General features: G+C 47.6%; 2 protein-coding genes and 1 long non-coding RNA gene across 3 annotated transcripts; 1 reads left to right on the top strand and 2 right to left on the bottom strand.

Annotated features, from left to right (window-relative positions):
• Positions 1–12,079: 12,079 nt before the first annotated feature.
• On the bottom strand, positions 12,080–13,708 carry LOC127314274 (acyl transferase 4). The gene has a single exon (XM_051344724.2). It carries the CDS (start codon positions 13,604–13,606, stop codon positions 12,314–12,316), a length of 1,293 nt encoding a protein of 430 aa, XP_051200684.1. The 5' UTR covers positions 13,607–13,708; the 3' UTR covers positions 12,080–12,313.
• Positions 13,709–14,837: 1,129 nt separating this feature from the next.
• Positions 14,838–16,638, top strand: LOC127314278 (uncharacterized). The gene is made up of 4 exons (XR_007859543.2): positions 14,838–15,291; positions 15,463–15,557; positions 15,673–15,830; positions 16,342–16,638. It is a non-coding gene; the product is annotated as an uncharacterized lncRNA (long non-coding RNA).
• A 195-nt stretch (positions 16,639–16,833) lies between these two features.
• LOC127314277 (uncharacterized) lies at positions 16,834–19,090 on the bottom strand. Its single transcript, XM_051344726.2, has 3 exons — positions 18,778–19,090; positions 17,545–18,500; positions 16,834–17,197 (listed from the first exon to the last, which is right to left on the bottom strand). The coding sequence occupies exons 1-2, from the start codon at positions 19,088–19,090 to the stop codon at positions 17,611–17,613; spliced, it is 1,203 nt and encodes a 400-aa protein (XP_051200686.2). The 3' UTR covers positions 16,834–17,197; positions 17,545–17,610.
• Positions 19,091–23,098: the final 4,008 nt, after the last annotated feature.

The raw sequence follows: 23,098 nt of genomic DNA, 5'->3' as shown, positions 1-23,098 counted from the left end.
CGATCGAGTGAACCGGACTCCGACATGTAGACCAGCTTGGAGCCACACAACTGGAATATATATTGAAACGTGTTGATGTATGTATATTTGGACTGCACTAGCTTTTTTTATTAGTTTGAACTTTAATTCGTTGGGTACAAATCTAAGAACGCGTGAGTGCAAAATCCTAAGATCTCGAGATCGAGTCATAGGTTTCCCAATTTATGCAAAAAAAAAATGCGCGTAAGCTTCAGTACGTATAGGTTCCTTGAGCCATACATTAGATTTTATGCACGTGTTGGCCTTGGCCTTTCCAGCATTCATCAGTGCACAGTGCTCCTGGTTCCTTGGGTACGACAACGAGCTCTCGCACTTGCTACGGGAAAAGAAAGTTCATTCCTGACTGTGTGAGCATACAAGGTCATATTTACTGCTGTCGGTGGAATTGAACCGATTTCTTCCAAATTTCATTGTTCCAAACGGACCAGAAACACTGCAACTCCCGCCCGGGAACAATACGGAGACGGGGATATCTCTTTGTCGTGGTTAGAGAAAGATACGGTGATCTGCGAATCAGGTTTGTTAGCACTTAACAAATGCTTCTCAGTATCATCTGATCTTCATAGGGGCAAGGGACGAGAAGATACGATTCTTTATGTACTTCTGAGTACATGACAATATCTTCTGATCTTCTGATCCTCACTATAATTTTTCTAATTCTTGCCGACCAACAACCCGGAAGGGAGAACGAAGGTAAGAAGGCTCCCGGTTAGTACGATTCACCACACAGCTCGCTGGTGAAAGGATTCACTCACACTCTGACAGCATGATCGAAATACCTGCAGCTTCAAACAGAAAAGAATTTGCTGTGGTCTTTACAAGGCACAAATATATGTTCTAGAGCCAAAATTCCTGCGTCACAAACTCAGGAAACATGCAGCGCCTTTATATATCGACTAAGGAAGTTTGACGCGGCGGCACGCAGTGCCCTGTCAGATGATTCTGAGGGCAAATGACAAAAGATGCTTAATGCTACAGAAAATCAGTATTTACAAGATAGTTAGTACTACAGAAATTTGGTGTCGGAATGGCATAATGTATTAGCACAGGGTATGAGGGTAACCAAGAAAACAAAGTGCCATACAAATTACAGTCTCTAACCAAAAGGAAGCAACGACAATGTGCTAAATTACCAATGTTTTTTTAAGGAGCTAAATTACCATTATTGACCAGTAGGCAGGGATGACAACGTCAGTGTATAGATAATCAAGTTGATAATCAGGTCCTTCAGTTGTATGGAACATCCTAATTGCATGTTGCAACGCCCGGCGGTGTGCTGGATCACTCTAATTTTTTTTACTTTCCATCCCATCTTCAGGGTCATCGAGTAATATGTGTTTTTTTGGCCATGGCCGAAATAAGGTCTCCTGGATGGTTTCCCACAAACAGCTCCAAAGTAAGTACTGCAAGCAATAAAGGTCACACTTCTTTGTCGCGCTCGTTGCACTACAGGAAAGCCGCCGAGATGCCAATGGCCGGCAGCACAGATATTGTTGCCGTCGGCACATTGCCCTCAGCACAGAGAGCTTGGTCATCGGCATAGTATTTGCCGTCGGCAGAGTCCGCAGCTCGACGGCAGCTCGAGCGGTCGGCATAGTATTACCGTCGGCACAACATTTGATGGGCCTGCCGAGGTCTAACGACCGTTAGCCTTGGGGACGATCTGTGCTAATGGCAATACCGTCGGCACAGCCCGTCGACATAGCCGCCGACAAGCTGTCACGCGTCCACACACTGTGTGTGCCGACGACATTGACTCGTCGACACGGCCGCCGTTCCCGCATCCAAAAAACCACCCCAAAAAAATGTTGCACCACTGCCATCGGCACAGACCCTACCATTTGGCACGGCCAAGGGACTGTGCCAACAGCATTGCCATCGGCACAAGTGCTGCCATTTTTTTGTTGTTGCAGTGAACAAAATTACAGTTGAATCACAGAATAATTAGCAGTAAAAATAGCAATTAAATCATAAGATCATCATCATCATATAGAAGGTAGCAAGATCGTCATCATACACGAGGTAGCAACTATCATTGCAATCATATGCATGGTAGCAAGTATCATACACATCGACAACACCCGCTCCACATCTAGCTAAGGCGAACTGATATCATCACTCGCGAGATTAGGCGACGGCTGGCGGTGTAGGTGAACAAAGGTAGAACCAGTGGAACCACTAGGAGAAACACCGAAAGCACCGGGAGAACGGCGGCCGGTGTACATCTGTGTGGCCTCGCGCGATGAACTCAGAGAGGGTCGGTTCCACAAACTTCCCGTTCCCTACATGTTTGAGCAAGATTTAGCATCTTAGCCATGTAACAGAAAATCGGTGACAAGTGGTTAGAGCATCTCCACTCGTGCCCCCGTCGAGGCCCCCGGCGAGCGTTTTTTCCATCCGGACGGCGTAATTCGGCCCAGTCGCGCCCCGGGTTCCTCGTTTTCGTCCGGATTTGGCCCTTCATCCATCCGGCGAGCCCACGCCACCCCCGCCCCCCCGGGGAGCGCTCGGGGACTCCGGACGAGTGAAAAGCGGGGAAGGGCCCGATCTGTCGGTGACTCGACGCACGAACCCCACCTCCACGTCGCTCAAAATCTCCCCCACCTCTCGTATCTCTCTCGCCGCCGGCACCATCCCGCCGGCTTGTTGCCCAGATTCCGCCGCCCCTCCTTCCCCACCTGCCTATATTCCGCCGTCTTTGGACGACGGCCTATCTGGCTGCTCTTCCGCCGGCCTGTTTTCCGGCCTGCTTGCTCCTCGTCGCTCGCGGCTCGGGTTGCCTCGACCACACCCGTCAGGTGTTCGTCCATTTGCCTCGCCGGCCATGGACTCGGACGAAGAGGAGGAGCAGATGTTCATCGAGCTTATGCAAGAAGAGATGGCAGCAGCCGCCCAAGACGACGAGCACATGATGATCCTTGGTTGCTTGGCAAGCATGTACGCCGGACTGGCAACTGGTCGACGTGGTGGGTCGGCACGAGGTCGCCGGAAGTGCAAGCCGAGACAGCGAATGGAGGGCTACTGCATGTTGTACGCCGACTACTTCGCCGACAATCCATTGCACGGTGAGAGTGTTTTCCGGCGTCGTTTCAGGATGAGCAGAAAGCTATTTCTGCAAATTGTGTATGCCATCCGCCACTTTGATCCCTACTTCAGATGCAAGGCGGATTGCACTGGTTTGGTTGGATTTTCGTCAACTGCGAAGTGCACGGTGGCTATGAGGATCTTTGGCGTATGGAGCTCCCGGTGATACCGCAGATGACTATCTTCGGATGGCGGAGTCCACCGCCCTTGATTGTTTCTACCGGTTCTGCAGGCCGTCATAGCGATGTTCGGGGACTATTTCTTGAGATCACCCACCGTCGAAGACACTCGGAGGATCCTTGCAACAAATGAAGCTAGGGTTTTCCAGGGATGCTTGGAAGCATTGACTGCATGCATTGGCAATGGAAGAACTGTCCGTTTGCGTGGCAGGGAATGTACAAGGGTCACAAAAAAGGCTGCACTGTGATACTTGAAGCAGTGGCTACCCATGATCTTTGGATTTGGCACTCTTTCTTTGGTATGCCTGGATCCAACAATGACATCAACGTCCTAAACTGCTCCCCGGTCTTTTCCAAGCTTGTTGAGGGTCATGCTCCTCCGGTGGACTATGTGATCAATGATCGGCACTACAACAAAGGATACTACCTTGCAGACGGTATCTATCCAAAGTGGGCAATATTTGTGAAGACTATCTCCAACCCTGGCACCCCCAAACTTTGCGAGTTTGTCAAGAAACAAGAAGCTTTCCGAAAAGACGTCGAGCGAGCATTTGGTGTCCTCCAAAGAGATTTCTTGTCGTCCGGTTCCCGCTATGACTTGGTCCAAAGATCAGATGTGGGAGGTGATGAACTGCTGTGTGTGCCTACACAATATGATTATTGAAGATGAGCGAAAGCATCCGGTTCCTCTGGCTGAGCAAGAAGCACCATATGAGAGAGAGGGTCCTCTTGCACAGCCTAATCACCAGGTGCCTCCATCATGGGCCGCCTTCTTTGCTATGCGCCAGGAGATTCGAGACTCTACAATGCATCAGCTGCTGCAAGATGATCTGGTGGAGCACATATGGAGGCTCCGAGGCAACGCCAACGCCGACGCCAACTAGTCTGTCTTAATTTGTTTGAAAAATTGTGAAATTGTGTGCTTCATTTGTTTCAGCACTTGTTAAACATTGTACTGATTATCGCCGAATTTGTTTCAGCAATTTTCGTACTCTTGTTTGCCGAACTTGTTAAATTTTATGTTGAATTTGTTTGAAATATGTCAAATGGTCGAGGTTGGGGGTTTCCTGCCGGGGGGACGGCTGGAACTTCGGCGCTCCCCACGCCAAATCTTCATCCAATCCGGACGAAAATTTCGCCGGATTTGGGCGTGGGGAGCGCCAACGAGTGGGGATGCTCTTAGGCACAGAACTTACCGGGGTCGGTGCGTAGTATGTGGCCGCGAAAGCTTCCCTCGATGGGCACACTGGAATCGGCCCCGTCCTAGGGGGTTGCTCTTCCAGAAATGGGTTCCTCTCTCCAGTCGAGAGCCTGCAAGATAGTTTAGATATCAAGCGTTGTAGAAATAAATGTTCAAACTAGGGGAAGTGGGACTTGTCATGTTTTGCAACCATAAAGATTGGAACTTACCTGACTCGTCATCTCCTGGTACTGTTCCCATGCCCCTCTCTAAAGCTCCCACTCGGCTACAACCAGCAAATAATTCTCATAATAGGTTGTCTAGGCCACCTCAAACTCAGCCTACAATTTCAAAAATAAGGAGTCTCGTCAACTTAGCTATTCAGGAAAGAATGTTGGAAAGAAGATGAAAATGAGAAAAAGTTACATCGGGACGACGGTGTCGAGGTAGCACGATGCGCCCCTCCACCATAAACACCACCACGGCGGTGAGGGTAGCCTTGATCTGCGCGAGAGTCTTCTTCGGCTTGATGACCCCACTAAAAATCATCGTACGTCCAAGCTCCGCGATGCGCCCCTCCACCATCAACACCACCACGTCGGTCCTCCTGAATAGAGTCATCCACCTCTGGATTAAAAGCCTTGACCGCCCTGCAGTACTTGTCCAACTCCACGGGAAGCGAGGGCTGAGGCTAGCTCAGATCGGGCTGCTTTAGCTTCATCTTCTACCTCCCCCCCACCTCGGTTAGAGGCTCCCCGAGTTGCACGTCATGCACCGCTAAAGAAATATTATGTGTATCAAGTAGGAATATGAGGGGAAATAAATGCAAGTTGTTCCATGTATATATGTACCATGTTCTTCCTGTAAAGCTCGGTGTGGCGGCTTCCCGCACTGTGTGTTCCTCCGGTACCGCAGTTTGCCTTGTTCCGCTAGCTCTTGGCGTTGAAGTCGGCGTCTTTGCCGACCCACCTTGAAACAACACCTCATATGCGTCATCTCTATTTTCGCACCTCAGGGGCATAACCTGAAAAAAATCAAAACTCATTTGAAGAACAGATAATGCAATCCCAACTATGTAGCAAAATAGAATCTCATTAACAATTTACTTACCCTCATGTAATCATCCTTTATCATCTTAGGATCATCCCTGATATTTTCAGCCTTCTTGATCCTCTTTCCATGCTCAGCCTTGAAGTGACTACCATTAATGCTGTGTCAACCACTGACAAGCCTTAGCCAAGACATCGTTCGCTCGCGGCGCAAGCTCGATCTCTTGTAATGGGCCTGCAATCATGCATAAAAATAATTGTGAGAGGCATGAGTTAACACAGTGGATCATCCACTGTTCAAAAAATCGGTCGAGATACTCTGTTCGAAAAATCGGTCGAGATACCGATTTATCGTGAATCGTCTGGTTATCGATAAGATTTCGACATCTCGGCTAATTTATCACTGCACCGATATTTCGGCAAATTTTTAGTCGAATGACCGATATTTTGGCTGATTTTCAGTGAAATTTCGTTCAAATTCGGTCTGGCAGTCGATATTTACGTTCTATAGTCTTGTAGAACTATGTATTAGCTCGATATTTTCATTTTTGTTGATTCAAATGCAAGAAATCAATGTAATACTTATATTCAATGCTTCAATATTATCTATACATAGCATATTATAGAAAATTTAGTGTCGAAAATTAGAATTTACAGAAAATTAAGCCGATAAATGGTCGACCAATAAAATCGATTAATCGTTCGATAAGCGATTAATCTCCATTTTAAGGCTGATCGGTAAGTTAGCGATTCACGATTTCTTGAACATTGGGGTCATCAACTATGAACGAAACTCGAGAATTATGCCTTAACAAAAACTTGGTGATCACGGCGTGAGAAGCTTTCCCAAAGCCCGAGCAGTTCACGGCCTCATAGTCCGCCAAAGTCTCGGCTAGCTTCCTCTCGCCGCCGGGGACCAGAGTGTAAAAGCCCGGCAAACTTCCTAATCAGAGCTACAAGCAAGCTCAATGGCTAGCGGATCCCCTTGTCATATGTCCAATTGTTGCACAATAATCAAACATGTGTACATGCCAATTTGTTTGACCAAGTTGAAATTACATGTTCAAAATTAAACTTACTCTTTGTCGATAGGGATAATGAGGGCTTACCCATCATCGCTAGTAGGCTCCCTCCTCACAGTCGCTTCACCACGAATGCTCAACTTCTTTGGTGCCATCTCCCACTCCGTTTCTTCGTCCTGCCCCTCCACCTCCGTCTCAGTAGACTCTGAGTGAGCACACTGGAAAGCCACATCGCCAGAAGCAGAGGGTCTGTCACCCAGAAAGAGAGGTCCACCTCATCCTCGTCCTCCACCTCCACCTCAAGGTGGGCATAAAACCCGAGCCCCGGACCCGAATTACCCAAAACCCAAAAAATCGGGTGTTAAATCGGGTGTCAAGTACAGACACACGAATTAAATTTGGTCGATTCGGGTGTGGGCCTTGGGGCCCGAGCAGCCCGTTTAACCTGAACTACCATGAAATGTTAGCCCAATTTTAGCCCGGCAGGCCAAAATCCCACTCCACCATCACGCTGACTCCACCGCACGCCCACGACAGACCGCTCCTCCACGTCTCCACGTCTCAATCGCACGACTGCTCCTGACGTCCTGTCATCCCTCGGGAACCTTATCTCCCCAGAGATCCAGATCACATGCGCTCCTGCCCCGATCTCATCACCCTATGGCCGCCCGCCTCCCCTGCGGCCCCCGCCTCCCACGCATCGGCCATTCCCCCGCCTCCCTCGCATCGCGCCACCCCCGCCTGAGAGCTCAAGTCGCAGTGCCACGCCGGACACCTACCTTGACAGCGTGGTGTGGTGCAGGCGTTCAGTGCCGCTTCGACCATATCCCTTGAGTGCAAGTTGTGCCGCACCGGCCGCCTCCATCAATCCCTCGTCCTCAATCTCAACTATCCCCTGCGTCCAACGATGCTGCTCGGGCTAATCGGGGAATACCCGGACCCGAACCCGAATTTCCGGGTACCCGAAATGTCGGGTTTGGATAATTTAGGGAGAAAATCAGGTGTCAAATATGAATACCTGAATTTTGGAAAACCCGAAAAACCCGACTCGAAAATCCGGGTATACCCAAATTCCCAGCGTGACCTCCACCTCCACCTCGTCCTCGTCCTCGTCCTCCCTGTGTGAGAGGTCCATCCTCCCCACCTCCTCCCTTACCACCGGCACCCGTGTAACGCGTGTTGGCATGAGTTGGTCTTCCACTTCTGGTGGTTCTGGTAAAATTTTGTGCCTTCATGTTATCAAGAATGGTGATCACTGACTCCTTGCGTTGCATCATATTGGTCAATCACCTGCATTGAGAAAGAGTAAACAAGTAAGCATTGAGACATAATAAAATGTAGATACTAAGAAAGAAAGGCCTATTGCAATTAAGAAGCATGTTGAAAAATAAATACTAAGCATTAAGACATAATAAAATGTAGACACTAAGCAAAAAGGCATATTGCAATTAAGAAGCATGTTGAAAATAAATACTAAGTATAAAAAACATGTTGAAAAATAGATGCTAAGCATAAAGACATAAAGGACCCTCACCTCGAATCCACTCTCATAATTAGGCATTGGGTTCTCATTTTCACTATGACTATCAATATCATGTCAGTACTGAGGATGATCATTGTTGTCTGGTGGAGGCTCAACATTGTTGCCATTGCCCTCATGTAACTTGGTGAACATTTGTATGTCATTTAGGTTCACCAGTGCCTCACTACGAATTTGTGCCTCATTCTCGAGGTCCTCAAGACCAATTTGTATTTCAAAATCCTCGAAGTTCTCTTGCTCTGGATAAAAAAAATCCCTCGTATGTTACAGGGTTAATGTTGTTGTAATCCTCGTTGAAGGACTTCCCAGCCTTTGAGTTCCTTCTTCTGACATGGGTAGGAAAAATAATAAACTTGCTTGGCTTGGCGAGCCACAACAAAGACATCGGCTCCACTATAGCTGGTTGAAGGACTAACTTCAACTAACCCAATAGAAGGAGTGCTTCTCTATCCATCTTGTGGCTCGAACCAGTGGCATTTGAACACAACGAGATTGAGTTCTACGTTTGTCATACTGAACGTCAACCCGTATACGTTCTCTAACCTTCCGTAGTATTCAATGTCATCGGCTCCTTTGGTGAAGACCCCACTATTTATAGCTTTTGGATTAGGCGGTTCTTCTGGTGAAACTCTATATGGAAGCATTCATATCATACTTCCCATACATTGTGATTTTACGGTTACAACCCTAGAAAACACATCTCAACTCATCTGCCATCTCAACGCTGTGATCAGCTTCCTACAAGTTCAGTTCAAATTGTTTTGTGCATTAGTTACGTGTAATAAGAGGGACACGTCACGGATTGCAAGGTAAGAGGGACATGTTAGAAATTAATTTTCCGCAGAACCAAGTCACGATTTTTTTCTTTCCGAGACCACTCTCTTTCAGAAGAGTGTCCAACTCCACACCAGAGGAATCCGTCGTTCCCGACAAATATTCATCCTGATATTAGCTAAAGGGAGAAAATACCGAAACCGAGTTACTAGTTGCAAAGTAAAATTTTCACCATTTTACCTGATGAAACCAATGTTCAAGAAATCGTGAACCGCTAACTTATCGGTCAGCCTCAAATTGGAGATTAATCGATTATCGAACGATTAATTGATTTTATCGGTCGACCATTTATCGGCTTAATTTTTTGTAAATTCTATTTTTCGGAACTAACTTTTCTATAATATGCTATGTATTGATAATATTGAAGCATTTGAACAGAAGTATTACCTTGATTCCTTGCATTTGAATCAATAAAAATGGAAATTTTGAGTTGATGCATAGTTCTATAAGACTATAGAACGAAAATATCAACTGCTAACCCGAATTTCAGCAAAAATTCACTAAAAATCGGCCAAAATATCGGTCATCGGATTGAAAATCGGCTGAAATATCAGTGCAGCGATAAATTAGCCGAGATGCCAAAATCTTATCGGTTACCACCCGATTCACGATAAATCGGTCGATAAATCGGTATCTCGGCCGATTTTTTGAACAATGGATGAAACTGAGCACTTCCTTCATGTTTGTAAGCACATAAAACATTATGCAATCCTTCTAGGAACATAAACGTATTATGCATTCTAGGAACATCATCCGCATAGTACGTTGTCGTGGCGTCTGCCATCTCCCCGAGGATAGTTGCCTCAGCTTCTTATTTTTGTTTCCACATTTGTTTTGAATATACTTAAACTCCCTCTCAATACAAATCTGCCAACGATACTGCACCGGTCCACCCATGAGTGCCTCGTTCGCGAGATGCACAATGAGATGTAACATCAGAGTAAAGAAACCTGCATAAAGATCATCTCTAACTTGCATATCAACTCCGACACTTTCTCATGCAGCTTCTCAATCACCGACTCACATATCTGCTTAGCACAAACCATGCAGAACTAATGACTGAACTTCGCAAGTACTCGCCAGACATGCTCGGGGAGATACCCTCGAACCATCACCGGCATCAACTGCACAATCCATATACGATAGTCATGACTTTTGAGCCCGTCATCAGCCGCTCTATTCAACATGGGAAATAGATACCATCGGCTATATAGTAGCCTTTGGTATATTGGTTGCTCATATTTGCATGGTAGAGCATGACCTTCCACAAGTTTCAAAAACACCGGAGAGCGCTAAAGCACATTGATATCATTGTGCGATCCAGCCATACCAAAGAAAGAATGCCAAATCTAGAGGTCATAATCTGCCATAGCTTCAAGCACCACACTGAAATATCCATGACACCCTTTGTACAAACCTTGCAAAGAAAACGGGCAGTTCTTCCATGACCAATGCATACAATCGATGCTTGGAAGCATTCTAGCGAATCCTCTCACCGCATTCCGTGGCATGTCCTAGCAGTGTCTGCTTCACTTGGCCCTCTTAAAAAGTACGGGCCAAACTTTCCCACCACGGCTCGGCATAATTTGTACATGCACCCAATGACAATGGACTCACTCATGAGAAAGCAACCGTCCTGTGCATCAGCAGGTTCTCCATATGCAAGCATCCTCATGGCGGCAGTGCATTTCTGGATCGACGAGAAGCCAGCCGTGCCAACACCGTCGTGCTTCAGGCTGAAGTAGGGATCAAACTCTCTCATGCCATGAAGGAAGTAGGAATCAAACTCTCTCACGCCATGAAGGATTTTAATGAACAAGTCCTTGCTCATCCTATAGTGCCGCTGAAAATTGTCGTCATGTGTTGAAGGTCGGAGAAGTAGTCGTTGTACAACATATTGTGACCCTCCAACCTTAACCGAGGCTTGGACTTTTTTTATTCCCGACCTTGAACCTCCAGAACGCGGCCTATCCTTCTTCTCCTCGACTTCATCAATAATTTTTTTTGAAGGCAAGCGATGATTGACAATTGCTCGCGAACGTCGTCGTCGCAGGCTGCATCATCATCAAGCATTTGTTGGATCATCTATTGTCGATATCCATGTATATGAGGCAAAACAAATAGTTTGAAATCCGTGGCGGCAATGGGGATAACGAACAGCGACTGGCGGCACCTACCAGACAAACGATTGAACACCTTCTAGGTGTGGAGGAGGGAGGAGTGGCCGCCGCGTTCTGGCCAGAGTAGGAGAACCACCGACAGCGAAAAGGGAGGCGAGGGAAGCGTCGTGGCGGAGTCCAACGCAGTCGAAGTATTGCGTCGGCGGTCAACCTCCACCACCACTCAAATCGCCGTCCTAAAAAAAATTGGAGGACGTGTTTGGGGGATGAGGCTGGAAACAGACGCAACCCAAAAGCGGCAACTAGCAGCGGTGTCCCTAAACGCTTAATCTAGTTCCGGACGCGGTTCAAGGGACGCGGCTGGAGATACTCTAATGTGCGTATAGGAGGAAGGGGACACAGGAGACAAGGAGCTTCCCCCCTTGCCATATAGAGTACTACTAAAATTTTAATTAATTTTTATTTATTGCTAAAAATATGACTATAAAAGATAATAGATTGTACTACCACCATCTAAAAATAAATGTCTTAGTTTTTATCTATATTTAGATGTATCTAGATACAATTTAATTGTAGATAAGGAGAGTGGACAAATAGAGGCCAAGCTACATGTAGCTCTTCATTTTGAAATTTTTAGAAATCATAGTTTCAGTTTCAAAAAAATTTGAAAAAAATCTTGGATGCGGCATATGATGGTATCTACAAACATGTAAAATCTCAATGTGAAATTATTAGTAGTTTATGCTACATAAAAATGACAAATGTGTGGATCTCAGAATAGTGAATAGTGCACATTTTAAAACTATAAAACCTGCAAGATTTTTTCATTTTTGTGTAGTGTACAATACAAAGAATTCACATTAAGATTTTGCATGTTTGTAGATTTCATCATTATCTACATATATGATTTTTTTCAGATTTTTTTGAAACTAAAAAACTATGTTTTCTGATTTAAAAAAAATAAAAAGCTACATGTAGCTCGGCTTCCGTTTGCAGCTTCCGATACATCCGTATCTACAAAACTTGAGACACTTATTTTTAAAATGAGGGTGTACCATTTATGTGTTTTGTCTTTCTTAGATTAAGGAAACTACTAAGAGTGGGCGTGCCTACACTACATTGTACATTCCCTTATTCACTCATTCGACAACTTCCAATTTGTGACGTCTCCTCTCAGACTCTCATCTCACATGAACATTTATTTTCGAAACTGATCTCACATGAACATGGAGATGCCCACGAACGATGCATGCATATGCATAGCCTCTAGGCGAACTTGGCGAGCTCGGCAGCGAATATGGCGGCGTGCGGCTCCTCGACGCAGCGGAGCAGCACCCGGATCCCCCCGCGCCTGGGCGCCGGCGGCTTGACGAACAGGAGCGTCGCAGCGAAGTTGGCCTGCTCGTCGTTCGGGAATACGTACCCAGGCACGCCGAAGCCGTAGTCCACCTCATTAAACCCGAGGCGGCTCCAGTCCGTCAGAATCGCCGTGCTGTAGTCCAGCGGCACGTCGGGGCGAACGACGCCGCGCATCCAGTCCGCAAACCCCGTGGCGACGGCCTCCTTCGCCTCCCGTACCGCGCCGACCAGCTCCGCCAGCGCCAACTCCCGGGCGGCCCTGCTGGTCCTGGCAACGCACGCCATGTACACGCAGTTGCCGTAGTACCCGTCCACAGTCGGCAGCACGCCGCGGAGGAGGGGCCGCGTGCCGGCGGCGAAGCTGACCCGGACCTCGGCGCCGTCCGGGAGCGCCGCTGCCAGTGCCAGCGCGCGGCACTTAAACACGATGGCCGTCAGCGCGTCAAAGGTGGAGCAGCCCTCCCCAGTCGATGCGGCAGCCTGCTTGAACTCATCCTTGACGCGCTCGATGCTCGCCGCGGATATGTCCGCCACCTGGGTGACGAGCCTGAACTCAGTGAGAACCCTGAATAGCGGCGGCGGCGGGCTGCGCGGGTGAGGGATCGCGTCTCGATCCCACACCGGATCCACGGACGGCGCCGGGAACCCTCGCGCTAGCTCCCCCACCGCAGTGAGGAACTGCGCCGCGCCGTACCCATCAAACACGGTGTGGTTGAAGCTGATCACGACGGCGAACCCACCGCAGGTGAAGGTCGTCACCTGAGCCATGAGGATGAGGCCGTCGAGCTTCTCGCCTGGGGGAGGGCGTGGGAGGAGGAGCTCCCCGGCGATGAGCAGGGGGAAGCACTCAAGGCCGCCCACGTCGGCGAGCGCGCAGCTCGCGGCGGCCTCCACGAACCAGACGCCCTCGCCAGTGCAGTCCACCGCTAGGCCGGACGGGACGACGCGACCGGCCACCGGGTAGTACGGCACAAGCGCCCTCGCGAACCCGTTGCGCATAGCGGCCACGGCCGCGGCGGCGCCTTGGTCGTCATGGGCAGCGGAGAGCGATGGCCGGGGAAAGACCTGGATGAGGTTCACCAAAGCCAAACCACCGATGGTCTTGTCGATACAGGAGAGCGGGAGTGTGCCGCCCGGGGTTGGCCCGGCCGGCGGAATAAGCGCCGGTGGCGACTTGGCAACGGTGGGCTTGCCGGCCATATGTCAGGAACGTTGTCCTTGACAGCAAGATCGATATGAGGAGGCAGAAGGTGGAGCTAGGCCGCCACGGCTGAAAACTAGCCTCAACAACAGACCCCATCCGGACCGCGTGTCACGCTGTTTTAAAATAAGTTAAAATAAACCCGGTTTAAAGTTGAGTTATATTTGCGGTAGCACTGACATCGAGGATTGGGAATGCGATCACTAATGGCCCGCAGTTCAATGAGGAATATTTTACTTTTTTCAAAAATCTCGTAAGAATACATCATCTTGGGAAACTAAAACTGATTCGGATGCACATGCTATATACAAAATATATTTAAAAAAGTAATAAATTTAGGAAAAAAATAGTTGTAGAGAAACTTGTTCTATATGTGCATGTAAAGTTTTACATAAAACCAACAATTTTCATACCATGTGTAAAAAAACGAATATTGCCTCGAGAAATAGACTATTTTAGCAAAAAAAAAATGTCTTCTCTATACAGAACACAAAACATATCGGTTTTAGCTGAAACAACTTTATGAGCACTAGTAAAGGTGCACGTGCCACGCACGTATTATAACTTTTAATAAAATAATTTTGTTTTGAAACTTATTTTCGTAAGCGATTTTTTCGAAACGCCACTTTAATTATGTTTCATGCCTAATCATGTGAGGAGGTGTGTAACAAACTATCACATGTTTCCACATAAAATTCATGATCATATAAATATTTGTATTACCTTTATTTACAAAAAATACTTAGAAAATAATAACTAAGTAACATTCTATCTTATATTTATTTGTGTGTGATGGTTCTTTCTCGAAGATGTCATACTCTAGTGAGGGGACATCATGGACCATATTAATGTATAATCAAAGTTCATCTATTTGATCCTCTTATGTTGGATTGACATATGGAGATAACTCGGACCTCGACGAATCCCTGCTCCTTCTGATTTCTCCAGCCGACCGGCCACCAGGTGGCCACACACGTATTGTAATGCATGATTACGAATTTTTGATAACACAAAATTTGACATATATTATTATTTAATAAGGACAATTATTTTTCGCAAAATAAACCTTCATAACCGTCAAAAAGGGAAAATAAGAAAACAATGATTTTTTCTGATGCTTATATATGACAGAGAAAAGATGGACCCACGGGGCACGGCCCACGGCCCACAGTCCATTGTTTACCTGAAGGGCCGAAAGTTCCATATGCTGCTCTCAGCCTCTCACCGTCCCACTCTCATGCTCAGTGTCCTTGCACCTGCACACACTGAAGCAAATAGCACTCAAGTAAAAAAAAATTGCACTCACCACTCTGCTTCTCCCTTGACTCCCTGGATCTTCCCCAACGCCGGCAACTGGACACCCGATCCGTGACCGGAGACCAATCGACGCCGTAGTACTGCTCCCCCACCCCCGTCCCTCATCCCTGTGACATCCCCATCCCTCCTCTCGGCTCCAGCTCTCCCCCATCTTGCCTCCCGTGTGACCGACGGCTCCACATCAACGACCACCTCCGGCCGGTGACCCAGGACTGGGAGGTGCTCGATCTCTTCATGCTCATGGTCGATCCAGTGCTATGCGCTATCAGAGGTGGACGCGGAGGCACAGGGCTTCTCTACACTTGAACGGCGGCCGCGGTCATCGCACACTGGAGGACTGAAGTGCACCGGCCACCAAGAATACAAGGTCCAAATCTTCTCTCCATTTCACTTTCCGAGCTGCTGTTCCGTATGGTCCATTCATATGTAGCAGATTACTTTGCTAATAAAGCTAAACACCCCGTTGCTTCATCTTTGCTGCTAAGTTCAGAACAGCTCACAGACTTTGAAACACTGAAATGGGACAATACTTTTGCAGGCTCGCAGCTCAATCCAGTAATAAAATAAAGCAACAGAATCAGAGCAAGTGAAAATCCATGTTGATTTGCTGCCAGCAAGATAAAACTCATGCAGGTTAGGGTTGTGTACATGAAGGGACGTTAGTCGACTTATTTATACCGGAAGCTGATGTTGTGCATTTGTGGAGGGTTTGGGTGTCCTACGACTAACAGTATAGGTTTCTTTGCAGCCGATGAAGTGTTCCTCCTGGAGGGGAAGGTGGTAAAAATCAAGGTGGCTAAGACAGATATCCCAGCGGCAAGTTGTTGAGGAGCTCTTTGGTGTCGGCACCGGCATGCGGGAAGAAGCAATCTGGGCAGACATTGATGATTATCTACTGGTGGAAGCGTAAGATTTTACACACTTATACCGATTATTGTTTGGCCATAAAAAATGCACATTATTTGGACCTGAGTTTAGAAAACAGTTGTTGCTAAAATCCGGGTTAGTCTGCCCAGGATGTACCCATAAACTTATCTTTCCAGTAATAGTGATTTCTAAAGATAAGAGAGGAGTGTGTTGGTGAGAGGTTCCACGCTTGCATTATGTATGTTTGCGAGTTGTTGCTTTGAAGGTTCCTGCTCTGGTCTTGGATTGTGAACCCGATATTGACTTCAACAAAGACATACAGGCTAGTACTGAATTTTAGACGCTGTTGCTGCCGGGAGCAATCCTCGCAGTAACGACATTACCATTACCAACCAGCTGCTTAAGCCTGTCATCATCGTGTTTGAAATTAGAACCTAGACCCTTATCTTTGCCTTATCCATGCATGTTTTCTTTTCTACAAAGTTTTATACATGTTTATAATAATTTGATAGGGAAGAACTTTAACATGCTGATGCTCTTATTTTTGCAGATACCAAACGTTTGTTTCTGGATGGGCGAGTTGTATTCAGAAAGCAAGCACAACCTGTAATGGCACTCAAGGATCCAACATCTGATATGGCTATCATTGCACGCAAAGGTTATATTTTGGTACAGGAAATCCATGAAAAGCAGATCCAACGTTTTTCGGAGGTTGTTGTTTATAGTATTGGAAATATATTAGGTGTTGAGAAAACGACAGAAAGGTAAAATATTGCCACATTTTCTGTATATCTTGAAAGGTGTTATCTGTTCTACCACATTTTTTTTTGACCGGGGTTCTACCACATGTTATTTGACTGTTGTATGCTCCTAGTTTTTTGTCCGTTCATTACATGACATTAGTGTGATCTGCACTGAGATATAAATATGCTTTTCAATTTGCATAACTACAAGCCAAAACAGATGAAAAGGGAACAGTTTCAGAAAAAAGAGAGAGTAGGCTTCAGACAAATTAAGAACATCGATAATAGCCAGGCCAATGAGACAAAGAACATGGTTCCATTAACAAGATAGGCTGCTCGTATAAGCAAGCACAAAAGTATTTACAAAACCTGATATTTCCTAGATAAATATCGAGACGTCGGATTCATCATCCAGGACAGTAGCACAGTAAGTTAGTTCATCGGCGACATTGCGTACTCACATCCACATCAACTGAACATGAAAGATACTTTTTTAGTGCAACATAGGTCACATATAGTGCTTTACTGCAGATAGAAGACATTCCAGGTAGTCGTTGGCCCATGGTTGAGGCAATACGAACTGCGGCGAAACGAACGAAGTGAGGTCACCATCTCATCATAAGCAGGTTGAGTAATTCAGCATCACCAAAGACAGAGAAAGCTCTGTCCAAGAAAGAAATTTTTGTGAGGTCAACAAACCATAAACATTGTTTTGCACAAGCATAATAAATTTGCTACTGAAATATACAATAATATAATAAAAAATGAACTCAAACTCACACATGCATTAGTTGTAGCATGTAAATTAAAATCCAGATTAATTACACCAGTACACCTCTTTAGAATTTTACAAATCACTGAGGCATGTGGGAAAGGTCCTATGTCATAACAAGTCATAGAACTGCTGAAGCTGCTGCATAACATGAATATTCATAGATCCGAAAAAGAGAAAGAGCACTATATAAGAAGAATAAATAAGAAGAAAAGACCAGCCAAAAGGATGAACAAACCTGTGTATCCCTCCAATACATCCCTGTACACAATATTCTTTGTGCTTTTTCCAGTGGGGTCTATGTCTATATTTGGCTTGGCCAGAATCCGAGTGGTCTGCCTTGACACACCCCTTGAAAGTGCAACTCAGTGAGAACCCTGAATAGCGGCGGCGGCGGGCTGCGCGGGTGAGGGATCGCGTCTCGATCCCACACCGGATCCACGGACGGCGCCGGGAACCCTCGTGCTAGCTCCCCCACGGCCGTGAGGAACTGCGCCGCGCCCTGCCCGTCAAACACCGCGTGGCTGAAGCTGATCCCAACGACGAACCCACCGCAGGTGAACCGCGTCGCCTGGGCCATGAGGATGATGCCGTCCAGCTTCTCGCCTGGGGGAGGGCGCGGGAGGAGGAGCTCCGCGGAGATGGGCAGCGGGTAGCACTCAAGGCCGTCCACGTCGGCGAGCTCGCAGCTCGCGGCCGCTTCCACGAACAAGACACCCTCGCCAGTGCAGTCCACCTCTAGGCCGGACGGGGCGAGACGACCGGCCACCGGGTAGTACGGCACAAGCGCCCTCGCGAACCCGCTCCGCATCGCGGCCACGGCCGCGGCGGCGCCTTGGTCACCGTGGGCTGCGGAGAGGGACGCCGACGGGGGAAAGACCTGGATGAGGTGCACAAAACCACCGACGGTCTTGTCGATGCAGGAGAGCGGGAGTTTGCCGCCCGGGGTTGGCCCGGCCGGCGGGATAAGTGCCGGCGGCGACTTGATTGATAACGGTGGGTATGCCAGCCATAGTAGGGATCTTAAGCAAAACGTCGTCGTTGGCGACGGCGGGAAAGAAAATGGAGACAGGGAGATTTGAGATTTGTTCCCTCGGTGTAATATGCCGGCCACATCTTTGAATTTTCCAGGAGAGAAACATTGACTGGTCAGTTGTTGTTTCTTTGATTTTGCTTCCTCCGACGAAGATGAGGCTAGAGTTCAGAGATGATTGCCTAGTGGTTATAAAATTCAGATAGATAGATTTCCAGAGACACTTTTTTTCCAGCAAGTAAATTAGCCCGAGGAAAAATCGTCTCCATCAATTAGTCTCGAGAAAAGAAACAAAGAAAGAAAAAAGAAGTCATCGGCGCTAGCTAGCTAATTACATGTACACTGCAGCGGCGTTGACGACGATAGCGAGCGAGCGAGCGCACGATTTGATTGAATTCTAGCTACCAAGCTACAAATACGATGGCGCGACGCGGAGACCCCTGGCATCGGAGGGCAGGAGCACGAGCAGGAGCAGCACGGCCAGGATGGCGACGGGCACGAGCAGGAACAGCGGCGGCGGCGGCGGCAGGGGAGGAAGCAGCAGCGGCAGTACAAGCAGCGCCGCCGTCATGAGCGCCAGCACCACCGCCGCCTCCGCGCCGAAGTACCCGTCTCCTCCGTCGATCTTCCCGCCGCTCCCCGCCGGCGCCGGCGCGCGCCGTTGCTTGGCGGCCGCCGTCGACCTAGCCGGGAAGTATCTGCCGCTCCCGCCGTTGCCGGAAGAGGTGGAGGCTGCGGCGTGGCCGGCCATGGTGGCTTCGCAACGGAGCAGGACGGTGTCTCTCATCTAAGTAGTAAGTCCTTCCCGGCACAATGCCGCTAGCTTGGAGATCCACTCGACTGGACGCGCCGACGTACGACTTGGGGCGATGGACTAGTGCAGAACGGGAGCGAGGAAGATTGTTTGTGAGACGCGGGTTGAGTTTTTCTATGGTGATGCACTGGACTTGGATTGGGAGGTTGTTAGCTTCACGGCGAGCCGGCGAGAGTTATATATACTCCGTCACTCTCCTTGGATACAGGGGGAAGAACCAGCAGTAGGGCAAGTTGACAAGGTGGCACTGCTACATTTCGCCATTTGGCCACTTGGCCAGTGGTACCATGATAGAAGCAATGTTTCAGAGGAATAAAAGCGTTTTTCGTTCAAAAGCAACGATATACCTGAATTGACCACACAATTACTTTGAAATAATTCAGAAAAGCAGAAATAAACAAAGCGAGCCTAAATCCATGTCAATGTTCTTCACTCTAGGACGTGCCTTTGGGCCTTAGACATCTCCAGCGGCCTGGCGTAAGCAAACCGTCGTTGTCTGTTTTAGTCTGAGCGGCAAGTAAAACCCGGTCAGCGATGCGGCGCAAATGGACCGACATGTCTGCTACGATCTATTTTAGTCATGGGAAAAAATTGTGCGCTATTTGGACGTTTTAGGGGCAATATAGCATATTTAGAAAGTGAGCGCTACGCGGTGCATAATTTGATTCTGGTCTTCGCCGCCAGATCAACACCTCTTGCGCAGCATGCAACAATCATATCTAGTTTTATTTTTGTAGGTTCTCTTCCAACTTGACCATATCGGAAGGTAGTCCAGTAGTGTTAGCGGTAGCCCCTAAACATCATGGTTTAGCTCTATAGTTCTTAGTTCAGTGCAGCTATGTACTTTTTTAGTTCAGTTCAGTTACGTAGTTCTTGTCTTCATTCTACATCACTAGTGGAGAAGAGGCCTTTGGTCCCAAGTAAATGTCCCAGTGCTGAACCAAACCGGGTCCAATGGGGGCATTGGTCCCGGTTCGTTTTTGCCCAGGACGACCCCACCCGCCGGGCGCTGTCTCCGTAGTGGCCTTTGGACCGGTTTGTATTACAAACCGGGACTAAAGGGTCCACCGCAGTGAGCGCCGCAGCCGTGTCGATCGTGGGGAACTCCTTTAGTCCCGGTTTGTAATACAAACCGGGACCAAAGGCCCCGCCTCTGGCTATATAACCTTGCCCCTGCCCAAGTGTGAGCCACACTTGGCCATTTTTTCACTATCTTCACAAGAGGGGTGTATTGCTTTCCTCTCTTCTTCACATGCACAAGAGGTGTTTGATGAAATGCTTAAGAGGATTTGCCACTTGAGTTTACACAAATCAAGCCACACTTAACTTGCTTTTTTCTTCTTCATCGAGGTTAACAACTTTATCCTTTTCATCTGCAATTGGTAAAATGCATGTGTATATATACATCGTGATGTTACGTAATGGTTTTGATCAGCTTAATTATATCATGCGATGAATCGGCAATGGATGTACATTGACCGAGCGGTTTGAGCGAGTTCAACTGCGGGCCTGGATAATTTTATGGCCGTGGGCGGAGGCAAACAAACATGGTGGCTTCATGTATTGTCCATGTGTGGACCGCAAGAATACCGTAAATTACGCTCACTCGAGTCTCATTCACAGCCACCTTCTGCGATCCGGTTTCATGCCCGATTACTATTGTTGGACCAAGCACGGAGAAAGAGGGGTTATGATGGAAGACAATGACGAAGAGGAAGAGGATGATGACGGTTATCCCAATTTCGAATACGATGATACCGCAGAAGGCAATAAAGACAATGAAGTAGAAGATCAAGAGGCACCAGATGAGCTCGCCGATGATGATCTTGGCCGGCCATTGCCGATGCAAGGAGAGAATGTGAACCGAAAAGGAAAGGTTGGCCTTCGACAAGATGATAGAAGATCACAACAAATTGTTATACCCAACTTGCGAAGATGGCCATAAAAAACTAGGGCAAGACACTGGAATTGTTGCAATGGAAGGCGCAGAACGGTGTCACCGACTCAGGATTTGGAAAGTTGCCGACAATAATTAAGAGGAAGCTTCCAAGGGGTAACGAATTGCCCGCCGCACGTACGAAGCGAAGAAGATTGTCCGCCCTCTAGGATTAGATGTGCAAAAGATACATGCATGCATTAATGACCGCATCCTCTACCGCGATGAGTACGAGAATTTGGATGCATGTCAGGTGTGCACCGCATTGCGGTATAAGATCGTACGAGATGACCCTGGTGATGTTGAGGGCGAGCGCCCCCAGAAGAGGGTTCCCGCCAAGGTTATGTGGTATGCTCCTATAATACCACCACGAAACGCTTGTTCGTAAATAAAGAGCATGCTAGGTTGTTGCGATGGCACAAAGAAGATCGTAAGAAAGACGTGATGTTGAGGCACCTGCCGATGGCTCCCAATGGAGAAAAATCGATAGAGAGTTCCCAAACTTTGCACAGGATGCAAGGAACTTACGGTTTGGTCTAAATCTGAGATGGCATGAATCCTTTTGGAGAGCAGAGCTGCAGCCATAGCACCCGGCTTTGTGACTCTTTGTATATATAACCTTCCTCCTTGGTTGTGCATGAAGCGGAAATTCATTATGATGCCGGTGCTCATACAAGGCCCGAAGCAACCCGGAACGACATTGATGTGTACCGAAGCCATTAGTTGAAGAACTTCTACGGTGTGGTCTCTAGCAGGTGTACGTGTGTGGGACGAGCACAAGCAGGAGGAATTTGACCTAAGAGCTGCTTTTCAGAACCATCAATGACTGACCTGCTCTTGGTAACATTTCAGGACGAGTCAAACAAGGGATACAATGCATGCACGCACCGTTTACATGAGCTCGAAGGTGATTATTTGGAAAAATGTAAGAAGGTCGTGTACAGGGGCATCGTCGATTTCTTAGGCTTACCCATCCCGTAAGAAAGAAAGGCAAGCATTACAACGGTGAGGCTGATCACCGGAGGAAGCCTCTCCATCGTGATGGTGTTGATATATTTGGTATGGTCAAGGATCTAGATGTAATATTTGGAAAGGGTCTGGCGGACGATGCATTCCGAATGACGATGCCGGACACGCGCCCATGTGGAAGAAGAAATCTATATTTTGGGATCTACCCTATTGGGAAGTCTTAGAGGTCCGCTCTTCAATCGATGTGATGCACGTGACGAAGAATCTTTGCGTGAACCCGCTAGGCTTTACGGGCGTGTACGGAAGACAAAAGATACACCAGAAGCACGGAGGACCAAAGAACGTAGGAAAGACCCAAAAAGCGCATGAGAGAGTTAAAGGACGTCATTACTCCGCCTACGCTCTTACAAAAGCAGAGAAGGAAATATTTTTTGAATGTACGAAGCGATATCAAGGTCCCGTCCGGCTTCTCCTCCAATATAAAAGGAATAATAAATATGGAGAAGAAAACATTCCAACCCGAAGTCTCATGACCGTCACGTGATAATGACACAGTTGCTTCCGATTGCATTGAGAGGGCTTCTACCGGAAAATGTTCGATCGCCCATTGTGAAGCTATGTGCATTCCTCAATGCAATTTCTCGAAGGTAATAAATCCAGAAATTCTCACCGAGGTTGCGTAATGATGTGGTCCAATGTCTCGATAGTTTTGAGCTGGTGTTCCCACCATCCTTCTTCAATATTATGACACATCTCCTCGTTCACCTGGTCGATGATAGTTGCATTCTCGGTCGTGTTTTTCTACACACTATGTTCCCATTCGAGAGGTTCATGGGTGCCTTAAAGAAATATGTTCCTAACAGTGCTAGGCCGTAAGGAAGCATCTCCAAGGGCTATGGAACAGAGGAGGTCATTGAATTACGTGTTGACTTTATTCCCGACCTTAAGCCGATTGGTGTTCCCGAATCGCGGCATGAAGGGAGACTAAGTGGAAAAGGCAAGCTAGGAAGGAAATCAATGATATGTAGGGACGGGATTTC

This window comes from Lolium perenne, chromosome 7 (genome assembly GCF_019359855.2).
Source record: "Lolium perenne isolate Kyuss_39 chromosome 7, Kyuss_2.0, whole genome shotgun sequence".
In the NCBI taxonomy this organism is placed as follows: Eukaryota; Viridiplantae; Streptophyta; class Magnoliopsida; order Poales; family Poaceae; genus Lolium; species Lolium perenne.
This window is presented reverse-complemented; position numbering and strand designations above follow the sequence as displayed.

Coding starts and splice junctions, on each gene's coding strand:
- LOC127314277 (XM_051344726.2), bottom strand. CDS start 19,090: ATGGCCGGCCACGCCGCAGCCTCCACCTCTTCCGGCAACGGCGGGAGC. Junction 18,501..18,777: donor CCTGCCCTCCGATGCCAGGG/GTCTCCGCGTCG, acceptor TCTGAACTCTAG/CCTCATCTTCGTCGGAGGAA.
- LOC127314274 (XM_051344724.2), bottom strand. CDS start 13,606: ATGGCCGGCAAGCCCACCGTTGCCAAGTCGCCACCGGCGCTTATTCCG.